The 24,860-nt window shown below is 39.4% G+C and overlaps 1 protein-coding gene across 3 annotated transcripts in view; it reads right to left on the bottom strand.

Annotated features, from left to right (window-relative positions):
• Positions 1-24,860, bottom strand: part of LOC119533944 (zinc finger protein 786-like) — a 117,908-nt gene that overhangs the window by 33,937 nt on the left and 59,111 nt on the right. For 2 of the 3 annotated variants that reach the window (XM_037835908.1, XM_037835909.1), the window contains exon 1: positions 20,552-20,692. The exons of the other annotated variant lie outside the window; for it this stretch is intronic. In XM_037835908.1, the coding sequence (XP_037691836.1) occupies positions 20,552-20,569 (18 nt within the window). In that variant the 5' untranslated portion in view covers positions 20,570-20,692. Of the gene's footprint in view, positions 1-20,551; positions 20,693-24,860 lie in introns of those variants that run through there. 3 annotated transcript variants of the gene reach the window in all.

Genomic DNA, 24,860 nt, shown 5'->3' with positions numbered 1-24,860 from the left:
GGTTACTATCTTTTTTTAAAATATACCTCTGATAAAGAGTGCTGTCCCCTGTGCTGGTTTAGATGTATTATGTCCCCAAAATGCTGTGTTCTTCAATGCAATCTTGTGGGGGCAGACATATTAGTGTTGATTAGGTTGGAATCTTTGGATTAGGTTGTTTCCATGCAGATGTGACCCACCCAGCTGTGAGTAATACGTTTGATTAGATTATTTCCATGGAAGAGTAGCCTTGCCCATTCAGTGTGGGTCTTAATTAAATCACTGGAGCCTATAAGAGCTCAGACAGAAGGCGGTCTGGGCTGTAGTTTAGAGAGACATTTTAATCACAACCATTGAAAGCAGAAGCTGACATTTTGGAGAACGCCATTTTGAAACACAACCTAGGAGCAAGCAGACACCAGCCAAGTGCCTTCCCAGCTGACAGAGGTGTTCTGGATGCCAATGGCCTTTCTTCAGTGAGGGTATCCTCTTACTGATGCCTTAGTGTGGACACTTTTATGGCCTTAGAAGTGTAAATTTGTAACCTAATAAATCCCTGTTATAAAAGCCAATCCATTTCTGGTATATTGCATTTTAGCAGCTTTAGCAAACTGGAATGCTACATTATACAGGAAATTTCAATTTTGATGCAGATATATCTTTTCATATATCTTTTTGCTTTCTTCTGTCTAGTTTAATGTAATCTTCTACATTGAGGGCACAAAGATATTTTACATTATCTTTTTTTTTTATCATCATTTTATTGAGATATATTCACATACCATGCAGTCATACAAAACAAATCGTACTTTCGATTGTTTACAGTACCATTACATAGTTGTACATTCATCACCTAAATCAATCCCTGACACCTTCATTAGCATACACACAAAAATAACAAGAATAATAATTAGAGTGAAAAAGAGCAATTGAAGTAAAAAAGAACACTGGGTACCTTTGTCTGTTTGTTTCCTTCCCCTATTTTTCTACTCATACATCCATAAACTAGACAAAGTGGAGTGTGGTCCTTATGGCTTTCCCAATCCCATTGTCACCCCTCATAAGCTACATTTTTATACAACTATCTTCGAGATTCATGGGTTCTGGGTTGTAGTTTGATAGTTTCAGGTATCCACCACCAGCTACCCCAATTCTTTAGAACCTAAAAAGGGTTGTCTAAAGTGTGCGTAAGAGTGCCCACCAGAGTGACCTCTCGGCTCGTTTTGGAATCTCTCTGCCACTGAAGCTTATTTCATTTCCTTTCACATCCCCCTTTTGGTCAAGAAGATGTTCTCCGTCCCACAATGCTGGGTCTACATTCCTCCCCGGGAGTCATATTCCACGTTGCCAGGGAGATTCACTCCCCTGGGTGTCTGATCCCACGTAGGGGGGAGGGCAGTGATTTCACCTTTCAAGTTGGCTTAGCCAGAGAGAGAGGGCCACATCTGAGCAACAAAGAGGCATTCAGGAGGAGACTCTTAGGCACAAATATATGGAGGCCTAGCCTCTCCTTTGCAGCAACCGTCTTCCCAAGGGTAAAACTTATGGTAGAGGGCTCAACCCATCAAACCACCAGTCCCCTATGTTTGTGGTCATGTTAGCAACCATGGAGGTGGGATAGGCAAATACCCCTGCATTCTCCACAGGCTTCTCAAGGGGGCACTACATCTTTTTTTTTTTTTTCCTTGTTTTTCTTTTTTTTCTTTCTTTTTTTTTTTAACTTTCCCTTCTTTTTTAAATCAACTGTATGAAAAAAAAAGTTAAAGAGAAAACAAACATACAATAAAAGAACATTTCAAAGAGACCATAACAAGGGAGTAAGAAAAAGACAACTAACCTCAGATAACTGCTTAACTTCCAACATGTTCCTACTTTACCCCAAGAAAGTTACATAATATAGCAACATTTCTGTGAACTTGATCCTATATATCCATCAGAAATTAACAGACCATAGTCATTTCTGGGCATCCCCAGAACGTTAAATAGCTTATCTGTTCTTCTTGGATTATTGTTCCCCCTTCCTTAATTGCTCTCTACTGCTAGTTCCCCTACATTCAACATTATAAACCATTTCTTTTACATTTTTCAAAGTTCACATTAGTGGTAGCATATAATATTTCTCTTTTTGTGCCTGGCTTATTTCGCTCAGCATTATGTCTTCAAGGTTCATCCATGTTCTCATATGTTTCACGAGATCCTTCCTTCTTACTGCCGCGTAGTATTCCATCGTGTGTATATACCACATTTTATTTATCCACTCATCTGTTGAAGGACATTTGGGTTGTTTCCATCTCTTGGCAATTGTGAATAATGCTGCTATGAACATTGGCATGCAGATATCTGTTCGTGTCACTGCTTTCCGATCTTCCGGGTATATACCGAGAACTGCAATCGCTGGATCGAATGGTAACTCTATATCTAGTTTTCTAAGGAACTGCCAGACTGACTTCCAGAGTGGCTAAACCATTATACAGTCCCACCAACAATGAATAAGAGTTCCAATTTCTCCACATCCCCTCCAGCATTTGTAGTTTCCTGTTTGTTTAATGGCAGCCATTCTAACCGGTGTTAGATGGTATCTCATTGTGGTCTTAATTTGCATCTCTCTAATAGCTAGTGAAGCTGAACATTTTTTCATGTGTTTCTTGGCCATCTGTATTTCCTCTTCAGAGAACTGTCTTTTCATATCTTCTGCCCATTTTATAATTGGGCTGTCTGTACTACTGTCATTGAGTTGTAGGATTTCTTTGTATATGCAAGATATCAGTCTTTTGTCAGATACATGGTTTCCAAAAATTTTTTCCCATTGAGTTGGCTGCCTCTTTACCTTTTTGAGAAATTCCTTTGAGGTCCAGAAACTTTTAAACTTGAGGAGTTCCCATTTATCTATTTTCTCTTTTGTTGCTTGTGCTTTGGGTGTAAAGTCTAGGAAGTGGCCGCCTAATACAAGGTCTTGAAGATGTTTTCCTACATTATTTTCTAGGAGTTTTATTGTACTTTCTTTTATATTGAGATCTTTGGTCCACTTTGAGTTAATTTTTGTGTAGGGGGTGAGGTAGGGGTCCTCTTTCATTCTTTTGGATATGGATATCCAACTCTCCCAGCCCCATTTGTTGAAAAGACCATTATGGCTCAGTTCAGTGACTTTGGGGGCCTTATCAAAGATCAGTCAGTCATAGATCTGAGGGTCTATCTCTGAATTCTCAATTCGATTCCATTGATCTATATGTCTATCTTTGTGCCAGTACCATGCTGTTTTGACGACTGTGGCTTTATAATAAGCTTCAAAGTCAGGGAGTGTAAGTCCTCCCACTTGGTTTTTCTTTTTTAGAGTGTCTTTAGCAATTCGAGGCATCTTCCCTTTCCAAATAAATTTGATAACTAGCTTTTCCAAGTCTGCAAAGTAGGTTGTTGGAATTTTGACTGGGATTGCATTGAATCTGTAGATGAGTTTGAGTAGAATTGACATCTTAATGACATTTAGCCTTCCTATCCATGAACATGGAATATTTTTCCATCTTTTAAGGTCCCCTTCTATTTCTTTTAGTAGAGTTATGTAGTTTTCTTTGTATAGGTCTTTTACATCTTTGGTTAAGTTTATTCCTAGGTACTTGATTTTTTTAGTTGCTATTGAAAATGGTATCTTTTTCTTGAGTGTCTCTTCAGTTTGTTCATTTCTAGCATATAGAAACATTACTGACTTATGTGCATTAATCTTGTATCCCGCTACTTTGCTAAATTTGTTTATTAGCTCTAGTAGCTGTATCGTCGATTTCTCAGGGTTTTCTAGATATAAGATCATATCATCTGCAAACAATGACAGTTTTACTTCTTCTTTTCCAATTTGGATGCCTTTTATTTCTTTGCCCTGCCGGATTGCCCTAGCTAGCACTTCCAGCACAATGTTGAATAACAGTGGTGACAGCGGGCATCCTTGTCTTGTTCCTGATCTTAGAGGGAAGGCTTTCAGTCTCTCACCGTTGAGTACTATGCTGGCTGTGGGTTTTTCATATATGCTCTTTATCATGTTGAGGAAGTTTCCTTCAATTCCTACCTTTTGAAGTGTTTTTATCAAAAAGGGATGTTGGATTTTGTCAAATGCTTTTTCAGCATCTATTGAGATGATCAATTGATATTTCCCTTTTGACTTGTTAATGTGTTGTAATACATTGATTGTTTTTCTTATGTTGAACCATCCTTGCATGCCTGGAATGAACCCCACTTGGTCATGGTGTGTGATTTTTTTAATGTGTCTTTGGATTCGATTTGCAAGTATTTTGTTGAGGATTTTTGCATCTATATTCATTAGGGAGATTGGCCGGTAGTTTTCCTTTTTTGTAGCATCTTTGCCTGGTTTTGGTATTAGATTGATGTTAGCTTCATAAAATGAGTTAGGTAGTGTTCCATTTTCTTCAATGTTTTGAAAGAGTTTGAGTAAGATTGGTGTCAGTTCTTTCTGGAAAGTTTGGTAGAATTCCCCTGTGAAGCCATCTGGCCCTGGGCATTTATTTGTGGGAAGATTTTTGATGACTGATTGGATCTCTTTGCTTGTGATGGGTTGGTTGAGGTCTTCTATTTCTTCTCTGGTCAGTCTAGGTTGTTCATATGTTTCCAGGAAATTGTCCATTTCCTCTACATTATCCAGTTTGTTGCCATACAGTTGTTCATAATATCCTCTTATAATTTTTTTAATTTCTTCAGGATCTGCAGTTATGTCACCTTTTTCATTGATTATTTTGTTTATATGGGTCTTCTCTCTTTTTGATTTTGTCAGTCTAGCTAGGGGCTTGTCAATCTTGTTGATCTTCTCAGAGAACCAAGTTTTGGTGATATTTATCCTCTGTATTGTTTTTTTGTTCTCTATGTCATTTATTTCTGCTTTAATCCTTGTTATTTCTTTTATTCTACTTGGTTTGGGATTGGTTTGCTGTTCATTTTCTAGCTTCTTCAGTTGATCCATTAGTTCTTTGATTTTGGCTCTTTCTTCCTTTTTAATATATGCGTTTAGTGCTATAAATTTCCCCCTTAGCACTGCTTTTGCTGCATCCCATAGGTTTTGGTATGTTGTGTTCTCATTTTCATTCGTCTCTATATATTTAGCAATTTCTCTTGCTATTTCTTCTTTAACCCACTGATTGTTTAGGAGTGTGTTGTTTAACCTCCAGGTATTTGTGAATTTTCTAAGTCTCTGATGGTTATTGACTTCTTTTTTTTTTTTTTTTTTTCTTGTTAATTTTTTTTTAATCATCATTTTATTGAGATATATTCACATACCACGCAGTCATACAAAACAAATTGTACTTTCGATTGTTTACAGTACCATTACATAGTTGTACATTCATCACCTAAATCAATCCCTGACACCTTCATTAGCACACACACAAAAATAACAAGAATAATAATTAGAGTGAAAAAGAGCAATTGAAGTAAAAAAGAACACTAGGTACCTTTGTCTGTTTGTTTGCTTCCCCTACTTTTCTACGCATCGATCCATAAACTAGACAAAGTGGAGTTTGGTCCTTATGGCATTCCCAATCCCACTGTCACCCCTCATAAGCTACATTTTTATACAACTGTCTTCGAGATTCATGGGTTCTGGGTTGTAGTTTAATAGTTTCAGGTATCCACCACCAGCTACCCCAATTCTTTAGAACCTAAAAAAGGTTGTCTAAAGTGTGCGTAAGAGTGCCCACCAGAGTGATCTCTCGGCTCGTTTTGGAATCTCTCTGTCACTGAAGCTTATTTCATTTCCTTTCACATCCCCCTTTTGGTCAAGAAGATGTTCTCCATCCCACGATGCCGGGTCTACATTCCTCCCCGGGAGTCATATTCCACGTTGCCAGGGAGATTCACTTCCCTGGGTGTCTGATCCCACGTAGGGGGGAGGGCAGTGATTTCACCTTTCAAGTTGGCTTAGCCAGAGAGAGAGGGCCACATCTGAGCAACAAAGAGGCATTCAGGAGGAGACTCTTAGGCACAAATACAGGGAGGCCTAGCCTCTCCTTGCAGCAACCGTCTTCCCAAGGGTAAAACTTATGGTAGAGGGCTCAACCCATCAAACCACCAGTCCCCTATGTCTGTGGTCATGTTAGCAACCATGGAGGTGGGGTAGGCGAATACCCCTGCATTCTCCACAGGCTCCTCAAGGGGGCACTACATCTTTTTTTTTTTTTTTCCTTGTTTGTCTTTTTTCTTTTTTTTTTTTTTTTAACTTTCCCTTCTTTTTTCAAATCAACTGTATGAAAAAAAAAGTTAAAAAGAAAACAAACATACAATAAAAGAACATTTCAAAGAGACCATAGCAAGGGAGTAAGAAAAAGACAACTAACCTAAGATAACTGCTTAACTTCCAACATGTTCCTACTTTACCCCAAGAAAGTTACATACTATAGCAACATTTCAGTGAACTTGTTCCTACTACATCCATCAGAAATTAACAGACCATAGTCATTTCTGGGCATCCCCAGAACGTTAAATAGCTTATCTGTTCTTCTTGGATTATTGTTCCCCCTTCCTTAATTGCTCTCTACTGCTAGTTCCCCTACATTCTACATTATAAACCATTTGTTTTACATTTTTCAAAGTTCACATTAGTGGTAGCATATAATATTTCTCTTTTTGTGCCTGGCTTATTTCGCTCAGCATTATGTCTTCAAGGTTCATTCATGTTGTCATATGTTTCACCAGATCGTTCCTTCTTACTGCCGCGTAGTATTCCATCGTGTGTATATACCACATTTTATTTATCCACTCATCTGTTGATGGACATTTGGGTTGTTTCCATCTCTTGGCAATTGTGAATAATGCTGCTATGAACATTGGCGTGCAGATATCTGTTCGTGTCACTGCTTTCCGATCTTCCGGGTATATCCCGAGAAGTGCAATCGCTGGATCGAATGGTAGCTCTATCTCTAGTTTTCTAAGGAACTGCCAGACTGACTTCCAGAGTGGCTGAACCATTATACAGTCCCACCAACAATGAATAAGAGTTCCAGTTTCTCCACATCCCCTCCAGCATTTGTAGTTTCCTGTTTGTTTAATGGCAGCCATTCTAACCGGTGTTAGATGGTATCTCATTGTGGTCTTAATTTGCATCTCTCTAATAGCTAGTGAAGCTGAACATTTTTTCATGTGTTTCTTGGCCATTTGTATTTCCTCTTCAGAGAACTGTCTTTTCATATCTTTTGCCCATTTTATAATTGGGCTGTCTGTACTATTGTCATTGAGTTGTAGGATTTCTTTGTATATGCAAGATATCAGTCTTTTGTCAGATACATGGTTTCCAAAAATTTTTTCCCATTGAGTTGGCTGCCTCTTTACCTTTTTGAGAAATTCCTTTGAGGTGCAGAAACTTCTAAGCTTGAGGAGTTCCCATTTATCTATTTTCTCTTTTGTTGCTTGTGCTTTGGGTGTAAAGTCTAGGAAGTGGCCTCCTAATACAAGGTCTTGAAGATGTTTTCCTACATTATCTTCTAGGAGTTTAATGGTACTTTCTTTTATATTGAGATCTTTGGTCCATTTTGAGTTAATTTTTGTGTAGGGGGTGAGGTAGGGGTCCTCTTTCATTCTTTTGGATATGGATATCCAACTCTCCCAGCCCCATTTGTTGAAAAGACCATTATGGCTCAGTTCGGTGACTTTGGGGGCCTTATCAAAGATCAGTCGGCCATAGATCTGAGGGTCTATCTCTGAATTCTCAATTCGATTCCATTGATCTATATGTCTATCTTTGTGCCAGTACCATGCTGTTTTGGCAACTGTGGCTTTATAATAAGCTTCAAAGTCAGGGAGTGTAAGTCCTCCCACTTCGTTTTTCTTTTTTTAAAGTGTCTTTAGCAATTCGAGGCATCTTCCCTTTCCAAATAAATTTGATAACTAGCTTTTCCAAGTCTGCAAAGTAGGTTGTTGGAATTTTGATTGGGATTGCATTGAATCTGTAGATGAGTTTGGGTAGAATTGACATCTTAATGACATTTAGCCTTCCTATCCATGAACATGGAATATTTTTCCATCTTTTAAGGTCCCCTTCTACTTCTTTTAGTAGAGTTATGTAGTTTTCTTTGTATAGGTCTTTTACATCTTTGGTTAAGTTTATTCCTAGGTACTTGATTTTTTTAGTTGCTATTGAAAATGGTATCTTTTTCTTGAGTGTCTCTTCAGTTTGTTCATTTCTAGCATATAGAAACATTACTGACTTATGTGCATTAATCTTGTATCCCGCTACTTTGCTAAATTTGTTTATTAGCTCTAGTAGGTGTATCGTTGATTTCTCAGGGTTTTCTAGATATAAGATCATATCATCTGCAAACAATGACAGTTTTACTTCTTCTTTTCCAATTTGGATGCCTTTTATTTCTTTGTCTTGCCGGATTGCCCTGGCTAGCACTTCCAGCACAATGTTGAATAACAGTGGTGACAGCGGACATCCTTGTCTTGTTCCTGATCTTAGACGGAAGGCTTTCAGTCTCTCACCATTGAGTACTATGCTGGCTGTGGGTTTTTCATATATGCTCTTTATCATGTTGAGGAAGTTTCCTTCAATTCCTACCTTTTGAAGTGTTTTTATCAAAAAGGGATGTTGGATTTTGTCAAATGCTTTTTCAGCATCTATTGAGATGATCAATTGATTTTTCCCTTTCGAGTTTTTAATGTGTTGTAATACATTGATTGTTTTTCTTATGTTGAACCATCCTTGCATGCCTGGAATGAACCCCACTTGGTCATGGTGTATGATTTTTTTAATGTGTCTTTGGATTCGATTTGCAAGTATTTTGTTGAGGATTTTTGCATCTATATTCATTAGGGAGATTGGCCGGTAGTTTTCCTTTTTTGTAGCATCTTTGCCTGGTTTTGGTATTAGATTGATGTTAGCTTCATAAAATGAGTTAGGTAGTGTTCCATTTTCTTCAATGTTTTGAAAGAGTTTGAGTAAGATTGGTGTCAGTTCTTTCTGGAAAGTTTGGTAGAATTCCCCTGTGAAGCCATCTGGCCCTGGGCATTTATTTGTGGGAAGATTTTTGATGACTGATTGGATCTCTTTGCTTGTGATGGGTTGGTTGAGGTCTTCTATTTCTTCTCTGGTCAGTCTAGGTTGTTCATATGTTTCCAGGAAATTGTCCATTTCTTCTACATTATCCAGTTTGTTGCCATACAGTTGTTCATAATATCCTCTTATAATTTTTTTAATTTCTTCAGGATCTGCAGTTATGTCACCTTTTTCATTCATTATTTTGTTTATATGGGTCTTCTCTCTTTTTGATTTTGTCAGTCTAGCTAGGGGCTTGTCAATCTTGTTGATCTTCTCAAAGAACCAACTTTTGGTGATATTTATCCTCTCTATTGTTTTTTTGTTCTCTATGTCATTTATTTCTGCTTTAATCCTTGTTATTTCTTTTCTTCTACTTGGTTTAGGATTGGTTTGCTGTTCATTTTCTAGCTTCTTCAGTTGATCCATTTGTTCTTTGATTTTGGCTCTTTCTTCCTTTTTAATATATGCGTTTTAGTGCTATAAATTTCCCCCTTAGCACTGCTTTTGCTGCATCCCATAGGTTTTGGTATGTTGTGTTCTCATTTTCATTCGTCTCTATATATTTAGCAATTTCTCTTGCTATTTCTTCTTTAACCCACTGATTGTTTAGGAGTGTGTTGTTTAACCTCCAGGTATTTGTGAATTTTCTAAGTCTCTGATGGTTATTGACTTCTAATTGTATTCCATTGTGGTCAGAGAATGTGCTTTGAATAATTTCAATCTTTTTAAATTTACTGAGGCTTGTTTTATGTCCCAGCATATGATCTATTCTGGAGAAAGTTCCGTGAGCACTAGAAAAGTATGTGTATCCTGGTGATTTGGGATGTAATGTCCTGTAGATGTCTGTTAAATCTAATTCATTTATCAGATTGTTTAGGTTTTCAATTTCCTTATTGGTCTTCTGTCTGGTTGATCTATCTATAGGAGAGAGTGATGTGTTGAAGTCTCCCACACTTATTGTGGAAACATCAATTGCTTCCTTTAGTTTTGCCAATGTTTCTCTCATGTATTTTGTGGCACCTTGATTGGGTGCATAGACATTTACGATTGTTATTTCTTCTTGCTGAATTGCCCCTTTTATTAGTATGTAGTGGCCTTCTTTGTCTCTCAAAACATCCCTGCATTTGAAGTCTATTTTATCTGAGATTAATATTGCTACACCTGCTTTCTTTTGGCTGTGGCTTGCATGAAATATTTTTTTCCATCCTTTCACTTTCAGTTTCTTTGTGTCCCTGTGTCTAAGATGAGTCTCTTGTATGCAACATATTGATGGTTCATTTTTTTTGATCCATTCTGCGAATCTATATCTTTTAATTGGGGAGTTTAATCCATTTACATTCAACGTTAAAACCGTGAAGGCATTTCTTGAATCGGCCATCTTATCCTTTGGATTATGTTTGCCATATTTTTCCCTCTCTCTATTAATATCCTTTATTGTACCCATACCGAATCTCTTTAGTACTGAACCTTTCTCCAAGTCTCTCTGTCCTGTCTTTGTTTCTCTGTCTGTAGGGCTCCCTTTAGTATCTCCAGTAGGGCAGGTCTCTTGTTAGCAAATTCTCTCAGCATTTCTTTGTCTGTGAAAAATTTAAGCTCTCCCTCAAATTTGAAGGAGAGCTTTGCTGGATAAAGTATTCTTGGCTGGAAATTCCTCTCACTCAGAATTTTAAATATATCGTGCCACTGCCTTCTCGCCTCCATGGTGGCTGCTGAGTAGTCACTACTTAGTCTTATGCTGTTTCCTTTGTATGTGGTGAATTGCTTTTCTCTTGCTGCTTTCAGAACTTGCTCCTTCTCTTCTATGTTTGACAGTGTGATCAGTATATGTCTCGGAGTGGGTTTTTTTGGATTTATTCTATTTGGAGTTCGCTGAGCATTTATGATTTGTGTATTTATGTTGTTTAGAAGATTTGGGAAGTTTTCCCCAACAATTTCTTTGAATACTCTTCCTAGACCTTTACCCTTTTCTTCCCCTTCTGGGACACCAATGAGTCTTATATTCGGACGTTTCATATTATCTATCATATCCCTGAGGTCCATTTCGAGTTTTTCAATTTTTTTCCCCATTCTTTCTTTTATGTTTTCATTTTCCATTCTGTCATCTTCCAGGTCACTGATTCGTTGTTCAACTTCCTCTAGTCGTGTACTATGAGTGTCCAGAATCTTTTTAATTTGGTCAACAGTTTCTTTAATTTCCATAAGATCATCCATTTTTTTATTTAGTCTTGCAATGTCTTCTTTATGCTCTTCTAGGGTCTTCTTGATTTCCTTCATATCCCATACTAGGGTCTCATTGTTCATCTTTAGTTCTTTGAGTAGCTGCTCTAGGTGTGTCTCTTCTGGTCTTTTGATTTGGGTGCTTGGGCTTGGGTTATCCATATCGTCTGGTTTTTTCATATGCTTTATAATTTTCTGTTGTTTTTGGCCTCGTGGCATTTGCTGACCTTGATAGGGTTCTTTTAGGGTTTGTAGACCAGTTGAAGTCCTTATCTCTAATTTATCAGATCTACAGCTTCGTGGAGTACACTTTCTCTAACTAACCAGCAGGTGGCGTCCACGAGCCACCTGTTCTCCACAAGCCAGATCTCCCCTGCTTAGCCTTTTTGGTGAGTGGGGGAGTGAGTCTTGTGGGGCCCAATTGGTGTCCCAAGCTTGCGTGTGTAGTTGGTGTTGCCTGCCCTGTATGTGGGGCGTGTTTCTGGGCAGTCGGGGAGGGGGGGTGGCCCTAACAATCAAATCTCCCTGATGATCCTAGAGTTTTAAAGCTACTGCAATAGTCTAATCCTTCAGTTCAGTCCTGCCACAGTTTGTCTCTGCCACTGACCCACAAGTCTTTGGTATTGGCGTATGGCTCCTGAGACTTGCAAGTGGGCCCCTCTTCCAGGCTGTGCACCCCGGGTCCTCTGTTGAGGGATGACTGTGCTATGTCACAGGTGAGTGCCGTCCCCCCAGGGCAGTTCTGGGCTGCTGGGCTGTGTTGGGAGGCTCCCAGTCTGCTCAAATGATGGCTGAATGGGGCTCTGTTAATTCACACTGCTCCCCCTTCCCAGCTCTGGGACATTCAGCTGAGGTTGCAGGGAAGGCTAATGTCCACGCCCAGTTTTGTGGTGTGTGCCTGTTATTTGAAGCACTTCCGTCACACTGGGTTGTCTGGGGCAGCTCTGGGCTATGGGGCTGGCGATGGGCAGGAGTGTTTCCTGTCCACCAGGATGGTGGCTGTGAGCGGACACCCCCCTTTTCTTGGGAAGTTGTGTTGTTTAGTGAATTTTCTCAGCCACTGGATTATTGCCTTTTGTCTCAGAGCTCTCTTAGTTCTGCTCTTGACTTGACGTGTCCAAATTTCAATTCTTTGAAGCTTTCTGTATTGAGCTTCTTAGAGTAATTGTTTTAGAAAAAGCAAAAAGGATTTAAAAAAAAAAAAAAAAAAAAAAAAAAAAAAAAAAAAACGGCCCTCCTCAGAGATCTAATGGGTTATTGAAATGCTAATAGACAAAGCAACCAGGGCCATTAAGGAAAGGTGCCCAGGGCAGAGAGATCAGCCTTGCTTCGGGATTTGCATATGCGCCTCAAGGCCTGATCTCCGCCCTTCCCCTTTCTGTGTTCACCAGAACTCCAAAAATCCTCTGCTTTTATTTTGGAGTTTTTCGTGTTGTTTTTTTTCTATGCCTGTCTCCTCTCTGCTGGGCTGGCTGCTCTCAGAGTCTCTGGTGTCTGGCCTCAGTCTATCTATGGTTGGAGTTTGAATCAGTAGAATGAGTTTCCGGTAAGAGCAGCCACTGCAATTCTCCCTTCTCCTTCCTGGAGCTGACAGCCCCTCCTCCCCCGGGACTGAGCCTGGCAGGGAGGGGCGCGGGTCCCCTGGCCGCAAAAACTTACAGATTTCGCTGATCTCAGGAGTTCCACGTTTTCATGAGTGTTGTATGAAGTATGCCCAAAGACAGATTGCTCTGTGGTGTCCAGTCCACGCAGTTCCTGGCTTTTTACCTACTTTCCTGGAGGAGTAACTAAAACATACAGCTCACCAGTCTGCCATCTTGCCCCGCCTACGGTTATTGACTTCTAATTGTATTCCATTGTGGTCAGAGAATGTGCTTTGAATAATTTCAATCTTTTTAAATTTATTGAGGCTTGTTTTATGTCCCAGCATATGATCTATTCTGGAGAAAGTTCCGTGAGCACTAGAAAAGTATGTGTATCCTGGTGATTTGGGATGTAATGTCCTGTATATGACTGTTAAATCTAATTCATTTATCAGATTGTTTAGGTTTTCAATTTCCTTATTGGTCTTCTGTCTGGTTGATCTATCTATACGAGAGAGTGATGTGTTGAAGTCTCCCACAATTATTGTGGAAACATCAATTGCTTCCTTTAGTTTTGCCAGTGTTTCGCTCATGTATTTTGTGGCACCTTGATTGGGTGCATAGACATTTACGATTGTTATTTCTTCTTGCTGAATTGCCCCTTTTATTAGTACGTAGTGGCCTTCTTTGTCTCTCAAAACATCCCTGCATTTGAAGTCTATTTTATCTGAGATTAATATTGCTACACCTGCTTTCTTTTGGCTGTAGCTTGCATGAAATATTTTTTTCCATCCTTTCACTTTCAGTTTCTTTGTGTCCCTGTGTCTAAGATGAGTCTCTTGTATGCAACATATTGATGGTTCATTTTTTTTGATCCATTCTGCGAATCTATATCTTTTAATTGAGGAGTTTAATCCATTTACATTCAACGTTAAAACCGTGAAGGCATTTCTTGAATCGGCCATCTTATCCTTTGGTTTATGTTTGCCATATTTTTCCCTCTCTCTATTAATATCCTTTATTGTACCCATACCGAATCTCTTTAGTACTGAACCTTTCTCCAAGTCTGTCTGTCCTGTCTTTGTTTCTCTGTCTGTAGGGCTCCCTTTAGTATCTCCAGTAGGGCAGGTCTCTTGTTAGCAAATTCTCTCAGCATTTGTTTGTCTGTGAAAAATTTAAGGTCTCCCTCAAATTTGAAGGAGAGCTTTGCTGGATAAAGTATTCTTGGCTGGAAATTTTTCTCACTCAGAATTTTAAATATATCGTGCCACTGCCTTCTTGCCTCCATGGTGGCTGCTGAGTAGTCACTACTTAGTCTTATGCTGTTTCCTTTGTATGTGGTGAATTGCTTTTCTCTTGCTGCTTTCAGAACTTGCTCCTTCTCTTCTGTGTTTGACAGTGTGATCAGTATATGTCTCGGAGTGGGTTTATTTGGATTTATTCTATTTGGAGTTCGCTGAGCATTTATGATTTGTGTATTTATGTTGTTTAGAAGATTTGGGAAGTTTTCCCCAACAATTTCTTTGAATACTCTTCCTAGACCTTTACCTTTTTCTTCCCCTTCTGGGACACCAATGAGTCTTATATTTGGACGTTTCATATTATCTATCATATCCCTGAGGTCCATTTCGATTTTTTCAATTTTTTTCCCCATTCTTTCTTTTATCCTTTCATTTTCCATTCTGTCATCTTCCAGGTCACTGATTCGTTGTTCAACTTCCTCTAGTCTTGTACTATGAGTGTCCAGAATCTTTCTAATTTGGTCAACAGTTTCTTTAATTTCCATAAGATCATCCATTTTTTTATTTAGTCTTGTAATGTCTTCTTTATGCTCTTCTAGAGTCTTCTTGATTTCCTTTATATCCCGTACTATGGTCTCATTGTTCATCTTTAGTTCTTTGAGTAGCTGCTCTAGGTACTGTGTCTCTTCTGGTATTTTGATTTGGGTGCTTGGGCTTGGGTTATCCATATCGTCTGCTTTTTTCATATGCTTTATAATTTTCTGTTGTTTTTGGCCTCGTGGCATTTGCTGAACTTGATAGGGTTCTTTTAGGGTTTGTAGACCTATTGAAGTCCTTATCTCTAAATTATCAGATCTACAGCTTCGTGGAGTACACTTTCTCTAACTAACCAGCAGGTGGCGTCCACAAGCCACCTGTTCTACACAAGCCAGTTCTCCCCTGCTTAGCCTTTTTGGTGAGTGGGGGAGTGAGTCTTGTGGGGTCCAATTGGTGTACCAAGCTTGCGTGTGTAGTTGGTGTTGCCTGCCCGGTATGTGGGGCGTGTTTCTGGGCAGTCAGGGAGGGGGGGTGGCCCTAACAATCAAATCTCCCTGGTGATCCTAGAGTTTTAAAGCTGCTGCAATAGTCTAATCCTTCAGTTCAGTCCTGCCACAGTTTGTCTCTGCCACTGACCCACAAGTCCTTGGTATTGGCGTATGGCTCCTGAGACTTGCAAGTGGGCCCCTCTTCCAGGCTGTGCACCCCGGGTCCTCTGTTGAGGGATGACTGTGCTATGTCACAGGTGAGTGCCGTCCCCCCAGGGCAGTTCTGGGCTGCTGGGCTGTGTAGGGAGGCTCCCAGTGTGGTCAAATGATGGCTGAATGGGGCTTTGTTAATTCACACTGCTCCACCTTCCCAACTCTGGGACAATCAGCTGAGGTTGCAGGGAAGGCTAATGTCCACACCCAGTTTTGTGGTGTGTGCCTGTTATGTGAAGCACTTCCGTCACACTGGGTTGTCTGGGGCAGCTCTGGGCTATGGGGCTGGCGATGGGCAGGAGTGTTTCCTGTCCACCAGGATGGTGGCTGTGAGCGGACATTCCCCTTTTCTTGGGAAGTTGTGGTGTTTAGTGAATTTTCTCAGCCACTGGATTATTGCCTTTTGTCTCAGAGCTCTCTTAGTTCTGCTCTTGACTTGACGTTCCCAAATTGCAATTCTTTGAAGCTTTCTGTATTGGGCTTCTTAGAGTAATTGTTTTAGAAAAAGAAAAAAGGGTTACAAAAAAAAAAAAAAAAAGGGCCCTCCTCAGCGATCTAATGGGTTATTGAAATGCTAACAGACAAAGCAGCCAGGGCCATTAAGGAAAGGTCCACAGGGCAGAGAGATCAGCTTTTCTTCGGGATTTGCATATGCGCCTCAAGGCCTGAGCTCCACCCTTCCCCTTTCTGTGTTCACCAGAACTCCAAAAATCCTCTGCTTTTATTTTGGAGTTTTTCGTGTTGTTTTTTTTTCTATGCCTGTCTCCTCTCTGCTGGGCTGGCTGCTCTCAGATTCTCTGGTGTCTGGTCTCAGTCTATCTATTGTTGGAGTTTGCATCAGTAGAATGAGTTTCCGATAAGGGCTGCCACTGCAGTTCTCTCTTCTCCTTCCCGGAGCTGACAGCCCCTCCTCCCACAGGACTGAGCCTGGCAGGGAGGGGCGCGGGTCCCCTGGCCGCAAAAACTTACAGATTTCGCTGATCTCAGCAGTTCGACATTTTCATGAGTGTTGTATGAAGTATGCCCAAAGACAGATTGCTCTGTGGTGTCCAGTCCACGCAGTTCCTGGCTTTCTACCTACTTTCCTGGAGGAGTAACTAAAACATACAGCTCACCAGTCTGCCATCTTGCCCCGCCTCCCCACATTATCTTTTAAAAGGCAGTTTTTTGTGAATAATGCCTCCATAAACATTGGTGTGCAAATCTCTATTTGTGTCATTATTCATGATTGTCAATAGATGGAAACAGCCCAAATGTCCATCAACTGAGATGTGAATAAACAAACTGTAGTTTGTTTATCCACATCTCAGTTGGAATATTATGCAGCTGTAAGACAGAATGAAGTCATGAGGCATGCAACAATGTAGATGAGCCTTGAAGATATTTATGTTGAGCAAAGTAGGCCCGAAACAAAAGGACAAATACTGTATGGTCTCACATATGAACTAACTATAATGAGCAAACTCTGAGAGATAAATTTGAGAGCAGAGGTTATCAGGAAAAGGGGTTATCAGAAAGAGGGTAGAGATTGGGCTATTGATGGTTAAGGAGTATGGAATGTTTAATAAAGTTCGTTATAAAGGTTCAGAAATGGATAGCACAATACTGTGTGATGGTAGCACAATATAATAAGTATAATGAGCAAAGCTGAGTGGGAGTATGGTTCAAAGAGGAAGGCTAGGGGCATGTATATCACCAGAATGAAAGCTAGAGGATAAAAACTGAGACTGTATAACTTAGCAACACCTAGACTGGATGACGATGGTGGCTAATTGTTCAAATATAAGAAAGTTTTTACATGAACTACAACAAATATATGTCACTATTACAAGGTATTAAAATGGGATAGTATACGGGAAAAATATAATTAATGCAAACTAAGGTCTATAGTTAACAGTAACATTGTAATATTCTTTAGTTAATTGTAACAAAGACACAATGCCAAAGCTAAATATTAATAATAGGGGGATATAAGGGAGGGGTATGGGATACTTTTCCTCTTTCTTTTCGGAAGAAATGGGAATGTTCTCATATTAGATTATGGTGTGAATGCACAACTATGTGATTATACCAGGAGCCATTGATTGTACACTTAGGATGGATTGTACAATGTGTGAAAAAAACTTAAAAAAAAAAAAGCAATAGAAAATTACAAGTGCTGGAGAAGATGTGCAGAAAGAGGTACACCTATTCACTGTTGGTGGGAAAGTAGAATTGTGTAGCTGCTCTGGAGGGCAGTGTGGCGGTTCCTCAGGAAGCTAAGTATAGAACTGCCATATGATCCAGCAATCCCATTACTAGGTATTAACTGAGAAGAACTGAAAGCAGGGATATGAATAGACATTTGCACACCAATGTTTATGGCAGCATTATTCACAATTGCCAATGGATGGAGGTGGTCCAAGTGTCCATCGACTGATGAGTGGAGGGGCAAACTGTGGTGTATACATACAATGGAACATTGTGTAGCAGCAGAAAGGAATGAAGTCGTGACACATGCAGTGACGTGAATGAACCCTGAGTACATTATGTTGAGCAAAATAAGCCAGAAACAAAAGGACAAATACCTTATGGTCTCACTAATATTAACTAACTATAATGAGCAAACTCTGAAAGTTAAGTTCAAGAGCATAGGTTATCAGGAGACGGAGGGCAGAGACTGGGCAATTGATGCTTAAGATGTACCGAATGTTTACTAAGGTTGATTGTAAAGGTTCAGAAATGGATAGTACAATACCTGTATGATGGTAACACAATATTTTAAGTGTAGTTAACAAAGCTGAGTGTGAGTATGGCTGAAATAGGAAGATAAGAGTTGTATATGCCATCAGAAGGAAAGCTAGAGGATAAAAACTGGGACTGTATAACTTAGTGAAACCTAGAATGGATGAGGACGGTGATTAATTATACAAATATAAGGAAGATTTTACAAGAACAAGAACAAGAACAAATGTATGTCACTATTACAAAATGTTAATTGGGTGGTATATGGGAAAATGCAATTAATAACTAAGGTCTATAATTAACGTAATATTGTAATATTCTTTAATTACAACAAAGACACTATACCAAGGCTAAATGTCAACAATAGGGGGATATAAGGGAGGAGTATGGGATTTTTTTCTTTCTCTCTTTTCAGAAGAAATGGGAATGTGTGAATACATAACTATGTGATATACACTTAGGATGGATTACATGGTATGTGAAAAAACTGTTATTAAATTAATAAATAATTTGTCAGAAAAGGTGAAGAAGGAATTATTGGTCATACGAATTTGAGAAACAAAAAGGTACCTATTTGGAATATATGGAGATTGGAAAGAAGATTAGTATGACTGGAAGGAAGCAATAATAAAAGACCAACTAATCATAGATGATGGAATAGGTAAATAATGAAAAAAAAAACAAAACACAACATTATTGAGTAGCTAAAAAATCCATCATATTTAAAGTATATATTTCAAATAAAACTGTGAACAAAAAAAAAGAAAGAAAAGGCAAAGTTTTGCTTTCTTAGGTTTATATTTTTAATTAATCTAAAATGTAATTTTTAAATGTTATACCTAGTGATTGTGCTGGTTTGGAGCTGTTACGTACCCCAGAAAAGCCATGTTCTTTTAATCCATCCCTGTGGGGGCAGACTTATTGTGGGTGGGACCTTTTGGTTAGATTATTTCAACTGAAATGTGACCCAGCCCATTCATGGTGGGTCTTAATCCATCTACTGGAGCCCTTTAAGAGAGGATAAAAAGCAGAAATGCCTAGAGAGCGTTTTCGGAGAGAAAGAGGACCCACAGACACTCAGAGAGAGCCACTGAAACCAGAACCCAGGAGAGAAAGAACAGCAGATGTCAACAAGTGCCTTCCCATACGACAGAGGAACCCTGGATGCCAGCAGCCTTTCCTCAGAGAGGGTATCTCCTCTTGATATCTTAATTTGGACATTTTCATGACCTTAGAACTATAAATTTGTGAACTAATGAATCCCCATTATAAAAGCCAATCCATTTAAGATATACTGCATTCCAGCAGCTTTAGCAAACTGGAACAGTGATCTACCTTAATTTTTTTCCACGTAGAAACTCAATTGTCCTAACAGCATTTATGAGTAATCCATTCTTTACGTATTAATTAGAAATGCCAGCTATATAACAGGTCCGTTGTGACCTCAGGTCTGTTTCTGGGTTCTCTGTTCTGTTTCCACTCTCAAATTGCAGGCCAGCCCAGAACTCAAAGACAAACCCCCTGCACAAAACGACACTGCATTAATTTTTTAGATTTATGCTGTCTTGTTACATGGTAGGGAAATTCCCCCTTTTTCTTTTTTCAGAATCACGTTACTCTTTTTTTTGACCTTTATTTTTTCCAAATGAACTTCAAAATCTGTTCATCTAAATTCTCAAAATACTGACGGTGATTTTTATGAAATGCCAGTGAATTTACATATTAATTTGGAGGAAAAGTATCATTAGTATGTTCAGTTGTCCCATCTATGGGCATGGCTTATCTCCCATTTCTTTTTCATTACCTCCATAAAGCTGTTGCACATCTTTTGTAGATTTAATCCTAGGAAATTATGGTCTTCTTGAGATTGTATTATTTTATTCCTGATCTCATTAATTTGATAATAAGCAGCAAAATGCTCAATATTAAAATTTTATAAAATACAGAAACATATCAATGAAGAAATGAAAAATCATGGCCACTCCCTATAAACCTCAATTATCCCATTCTTCAACAAGATACTAAATAAACAATATAGACACTACTTAGGTCTTTGTATCCTCCCTCCTCTATTCCTCCCATCGTACATCCTCTCTTACAACCAATAGAAACTTTACCACGTTAGCGGCAACGCTCTGACATTTAATCTACTGCCACCTATCATTTCATTCATTCAAATTCTTAAGTCTTTCCATAATTTTGTTCTGAATTCAGTAACTCTATAATGCAAATCCGCCGTTGAAAAGTAAAACACATTTCCAGTCTCCAAACCCATTTCCATTCCTCCACTAGCCGGTCCGCCGCCACACCCGGGGCGTCCCTCGCCGAGGCTCGGCCGCGCTCCACGGTCGGCCACAGCCCAGGCTCGGCTTTCTAAGGTTTTCCCCACCTACGAGCCCCTGGACGTTCGGCGGCCACTGGCACCATCCACAGCCCGCGCCCCACAGGCGGAGCCTAACGCGAGTACAGACTCCGCCCTACCCGTCCACCCCCGCCAGAGGTGCGGACGCCCCCGGCCCCAAAGCGGAGGAGCCCTCTTACCCGAGCTCGATCGGCCATAGCCTTCGCGGTCCTACCAGCGACAGTCCCTGCTCGGCTCGCAGGAAACTTCCTGGGGGGTGCGCCGCCTCCGCTCCTCCCCGAATTTCAGGCCCTGCACAGGGTGACCATAAATCCCTGCGGTTTCCGTGAGGACACGCGATGCACCCTGGGATTCGACACCTGGATCTCCCTGGAAGGCAGCGGCCGCACAATTCTCACAGCGCCTCCTTCGGCAGGGAGGAGCAGGAGCAGGTTGAGGCATCTAACCTCAGTTTAGCAGCAACAGGCTACTCGAGCAGATCTCAGAGATTGAGTCCAAAACTCTCAAGCTACAGCCTACCTTAATTTGGATAGATCCTTGGACTGTCTTGGGATCTCCAAAAGACTTCAGGACGAGGAGACCCAGCTTTTCCCAAATCTGGCCTCCCAAACAAAGAAAGAGGTGGAGAGGAAGGTAGAGGGTGACAGAAAGAGATGAGGACAGAGAAAGAGGGGACACAGAAAGAAAGGGGGAGAGAGACAAGGAGGGACCAGCGACAGTCATACTGAAAAACCTGGAGACAGAGAGACAGAAAGAGAGAGATAAGGAGAGAGTCATACTCATGTATATAAAGAGACAGAGATATGGAGAGAGAGTTATGGAGACTGAGAGATATGGAGAGAGAGAGAAGGACCAGAGAGAAACAGAGTGACATTTTGGAGCAGCTGCAGCTAAGACAGGACAAAATGCCGCAAAGGCGACACTGTATGGCCTTAAGACTGTAGCTTTGTAACCAAATAAACCCCCTTTTTGAAAGCCAATCCATTTCTGGTGTTTTCCAAAAGGGCAGCATTACCAAACTGGAATGATATATTTTGGCAATTACAAATAGAGCTGCTGTAAACGTTCATGTACAGGTTTTTGCATGAACATATGTTTTCGTGACTCTAGGGTGGATATCCAGGAGCGGGGATGCTGAGTTATTCAGTAATGTATGCTTAATTTTGGAAGAAATTCACAAACCATTTTCCAGAGTGGCTGTACTATTACACATTACCACCAGGAATTTTGGGGAGTTCCAGTTGCTCCACATTCTCAGTAGTACTTCGTATGGTCTGAATTTCCTAAGGTGTGGAGAGCCTACAGTCCAGGGCACTGTCAACTGAACATATCAAATGGGAGCCTTTGAAACACTTCACCAGCAAAAATGATAAGAATGAGACAGTCTTTAGTTTTAGAAAGAGGACATAAATCTTAACTGTGATGAAGAAGTTAGAGCAACCAGAGGAAATGCAAACTACCATTTCTCCCTTTAATTCTCTAGTGTGGCAGATCTAGAAAAACAGAAGGGTTATAGTGATTAACTGTTGATTTCAGAAAACTAAATGAATTTAATAACTGATTCTGTGTCTGGTTTTCCTATATTGCTTGATCCTTCTAAGTCATCCCTTTATTGTATGGTTGTTCATGTGGTGAGTACGTTCTTTTTGATAGTTTTCACCTTGGCCACCAAACTATCTGCTTTTACTGCTAGAAATTGAAATTTACTTTCATTTTCCTGCCACAGAAACACTTCATTTCTCCTTCTGGGGTGCATAATGTGTGAAGCTAATTTTCCAACTGACTACATGTTGATTAGTATGATTCAGAAGCAGTTGTACCTGAGGTTCATTCTGTCTTATTCATTTTTTACTTTCAAAGGAAAAGACTATTAAACCACAAAAACAAAAAAATATGTGGACCCTTCGACATAGTACTCTTTAAGGGTTAGAATTCTGGAGCAAATATAGTAATTTAAAGTAAACACAAAAGTTTTATTTCTGGAACCTCTGCAAGAGCTAAGGTACTTTTTTTAATATCCATTACATCATTTCTCTTGGTTTTTGTTTCATTTCCTCATATTTTAAAATGTGTTCTAATTAATTTATATTTTAGTGAATCAAAAACACTCATTTCTCCAGAGTATTTTGGGCAGAAAATAAAAAAGTATTTACGAAGTCCCCTTGAGGGACTGGGGGAAAATGTGGAACTATTAAACTTCCAAACCTAGGGAATTCTTGATGCTTTCTCAAACATTAGGGACTCCAGATTTAATAAGCCAAGCCCTTGATATTGAAGCTTGCCTTTATGAAACCTTTCTGCAATGGTGAAGCTTGGCCTGCTTGTAATTATTCCTAAGAGTCACCCCCAGACAGCCTCTTTTGTTACTCAGATGTGGCCCCTCTCTTTAAGTCAGCTCTGCAAGCAAACTTACTACCCTCCCCGACATGACTCCCTGATGTGTAAGTCTCCCTGGCAACATGGAACCTGACTCCCAGGGATCAGCCTGGCCCTGGCATCATGGGATGGAGAATGCCTTCTTGACCAAAAGGGGGAAGAGATATGGAACAAAATAAAGTAAGAGATTTCAGATAAGAGTCAAGAGGTCATTCTGGAAGTTACTCTAATGGAAATTTAGCCAAATATTGCAGACTACCAAAGGATGCCAAACCCCAATAAACTGTATTCCTGAAAACTGTAGGAGTACCCTGGGCTCTATGGAAGAATCTATAAATGTTTTTTTAGTAAAATTATTTTTTTTTCAGAAACCTAAGGCCTCCAGATTGAGCCTATGCCAGATAAGCCCTGAATCCCACAGGTCTCTCCAAGATAATCAATCAGTTTCATTCATCTACCACATAAAGTCAACACCCCTTTCCAGCATGAAGAAATTAAAATGGTCAGAGCCCAGATATCCCTGAAAATGGAAAGAATTATCAAACGAGAGCGAGGAGATGTAACTGATTAAGATTTAACAAATGACTATGACTATTGACTCAGTATATACATATTTCTTTTTAGTGTCTAGGGTTTTAGAAGAGCCAGAGGAAATACCTGAAGTTGTTGAACTGTAATCCACTAGCCATGATCTTTGATAATGATTGTATTACTATATAGCAAAACAGCAACAACAAAAATACCTCAGTTGCCAGTGTTTGTATGGATCTACTTCTGGATGTTTTGTTCTGTTCTACTGATTTATATACCTATTCTTAACAATACTACATTGTCTTACTTAAGCTACCTTTATTATAAGTCTTGAAATTGGGTAGAGTGCAACACTAGTGGTCAATGGGGGGGGGGGTATAGGTATGGGATGTTTGGGGTTTACTTTTTAAAATTTCTTTCTCTGGAGTAATGCAAATGTTCTAAAAATGATCATGGTGAATGCATAACTATATGATGATACTGAGAACCACTGTTTTTATACTTTGGGTGGATTATATGGTGTGAGAATATATCTTAATAAAATTACATTAAAAAACTAAAAATTACTCATTTTAAGGATATTTTTCAGACTTGCCCTATTTTAATTTTTTGGACCAAATTCATTTTCTGATTCTTTTGTTGTTGGCTTGCATAGAATTAATCTCTTTTGGATTTTGGAATTTTGCTGTGCAGGACCATTTTAAATGAAAGGCTCTGTGTATGTGGGGGAGAATTTGTACATTAAACCATCCCTGTCTGCTTTTTTCAGTTGCTTCTACTAGCTCCCAGGGACTCTTGGTTCAGAAACCAAGTTGGCTTCTGTGGTTCAATGTCTGTCCCCATCACTGATATTGGGAATATCACAGATCCAGGATTAAGCCAGAGAATGGCCTGTTATGGTTAAATAGTTGGGGGCATCAGCAGTCTGTGTGTTACAATCTTCTTTCTCCTTAGGTATGCAGTTTCACTTAAATCATAGTGAAAGGCAGTGTTTGACACATTTTCTTCATCCTTCTTTTGAGTGGTAGAATGTCACCCAGGCCTTCCACCTCAAGTGTATGTGTGCTTCTGCTCATCTGTCACCCATAGAATACTTTTAGTCTTCATTATCTGTAGTAGCCAGACATAGAACCCACCTACCTCATTGCATTTTGGTTACATTTCTTTACCATGTTAACATTTATCTTGTTTTTGATCTGTCAATGGATTTACATTTTATTTCCATATATTTTTATTTTATGTCTGGAGAGGAGGGTATACTTCAAGAATCTTGATCAGAAGCCCTTCCTGATTTCCTACTTGCATAAATATAGTTTTACAAATATAATGATTGCATATTATTTTTCTTTTCTATTTTGTATATACTTTTCCTCACATCTGTATGACCTTATTTAACATTTTAATTGCTGTATAACATTACATCTAGTTGATTTGACTTAATTTCTCTAGGTTAAATATTTACTTTGTTTCTGATTCACTACTGCAAGTAGCCTTGATGTTGTTTTAACATGCAGCATTTTTTCTTATTTTGTATTGCTTCCATAGGTTGGAATCTTAAATAAGAAATAACTAGGCTAAAAA

The sequence above is a fragment of the Choloepus didactylus genome, chromosome 5 (assembly GCF_015220235.1).
Source record: "Choloepus didactylus isolate mChoDid1 chromosome 5, mChoDid1.pri, whole genome shotgun sequence".
Lineage (NCBI taxonomy): Eukaryota > Metazoa > Chordata > Mammalia > Pilosa > Megalonychidae > Choloepus > Choloepus didactylus.
This window is presented reverse-complemented; position numbering and strand designations above follow the sequence as displayed.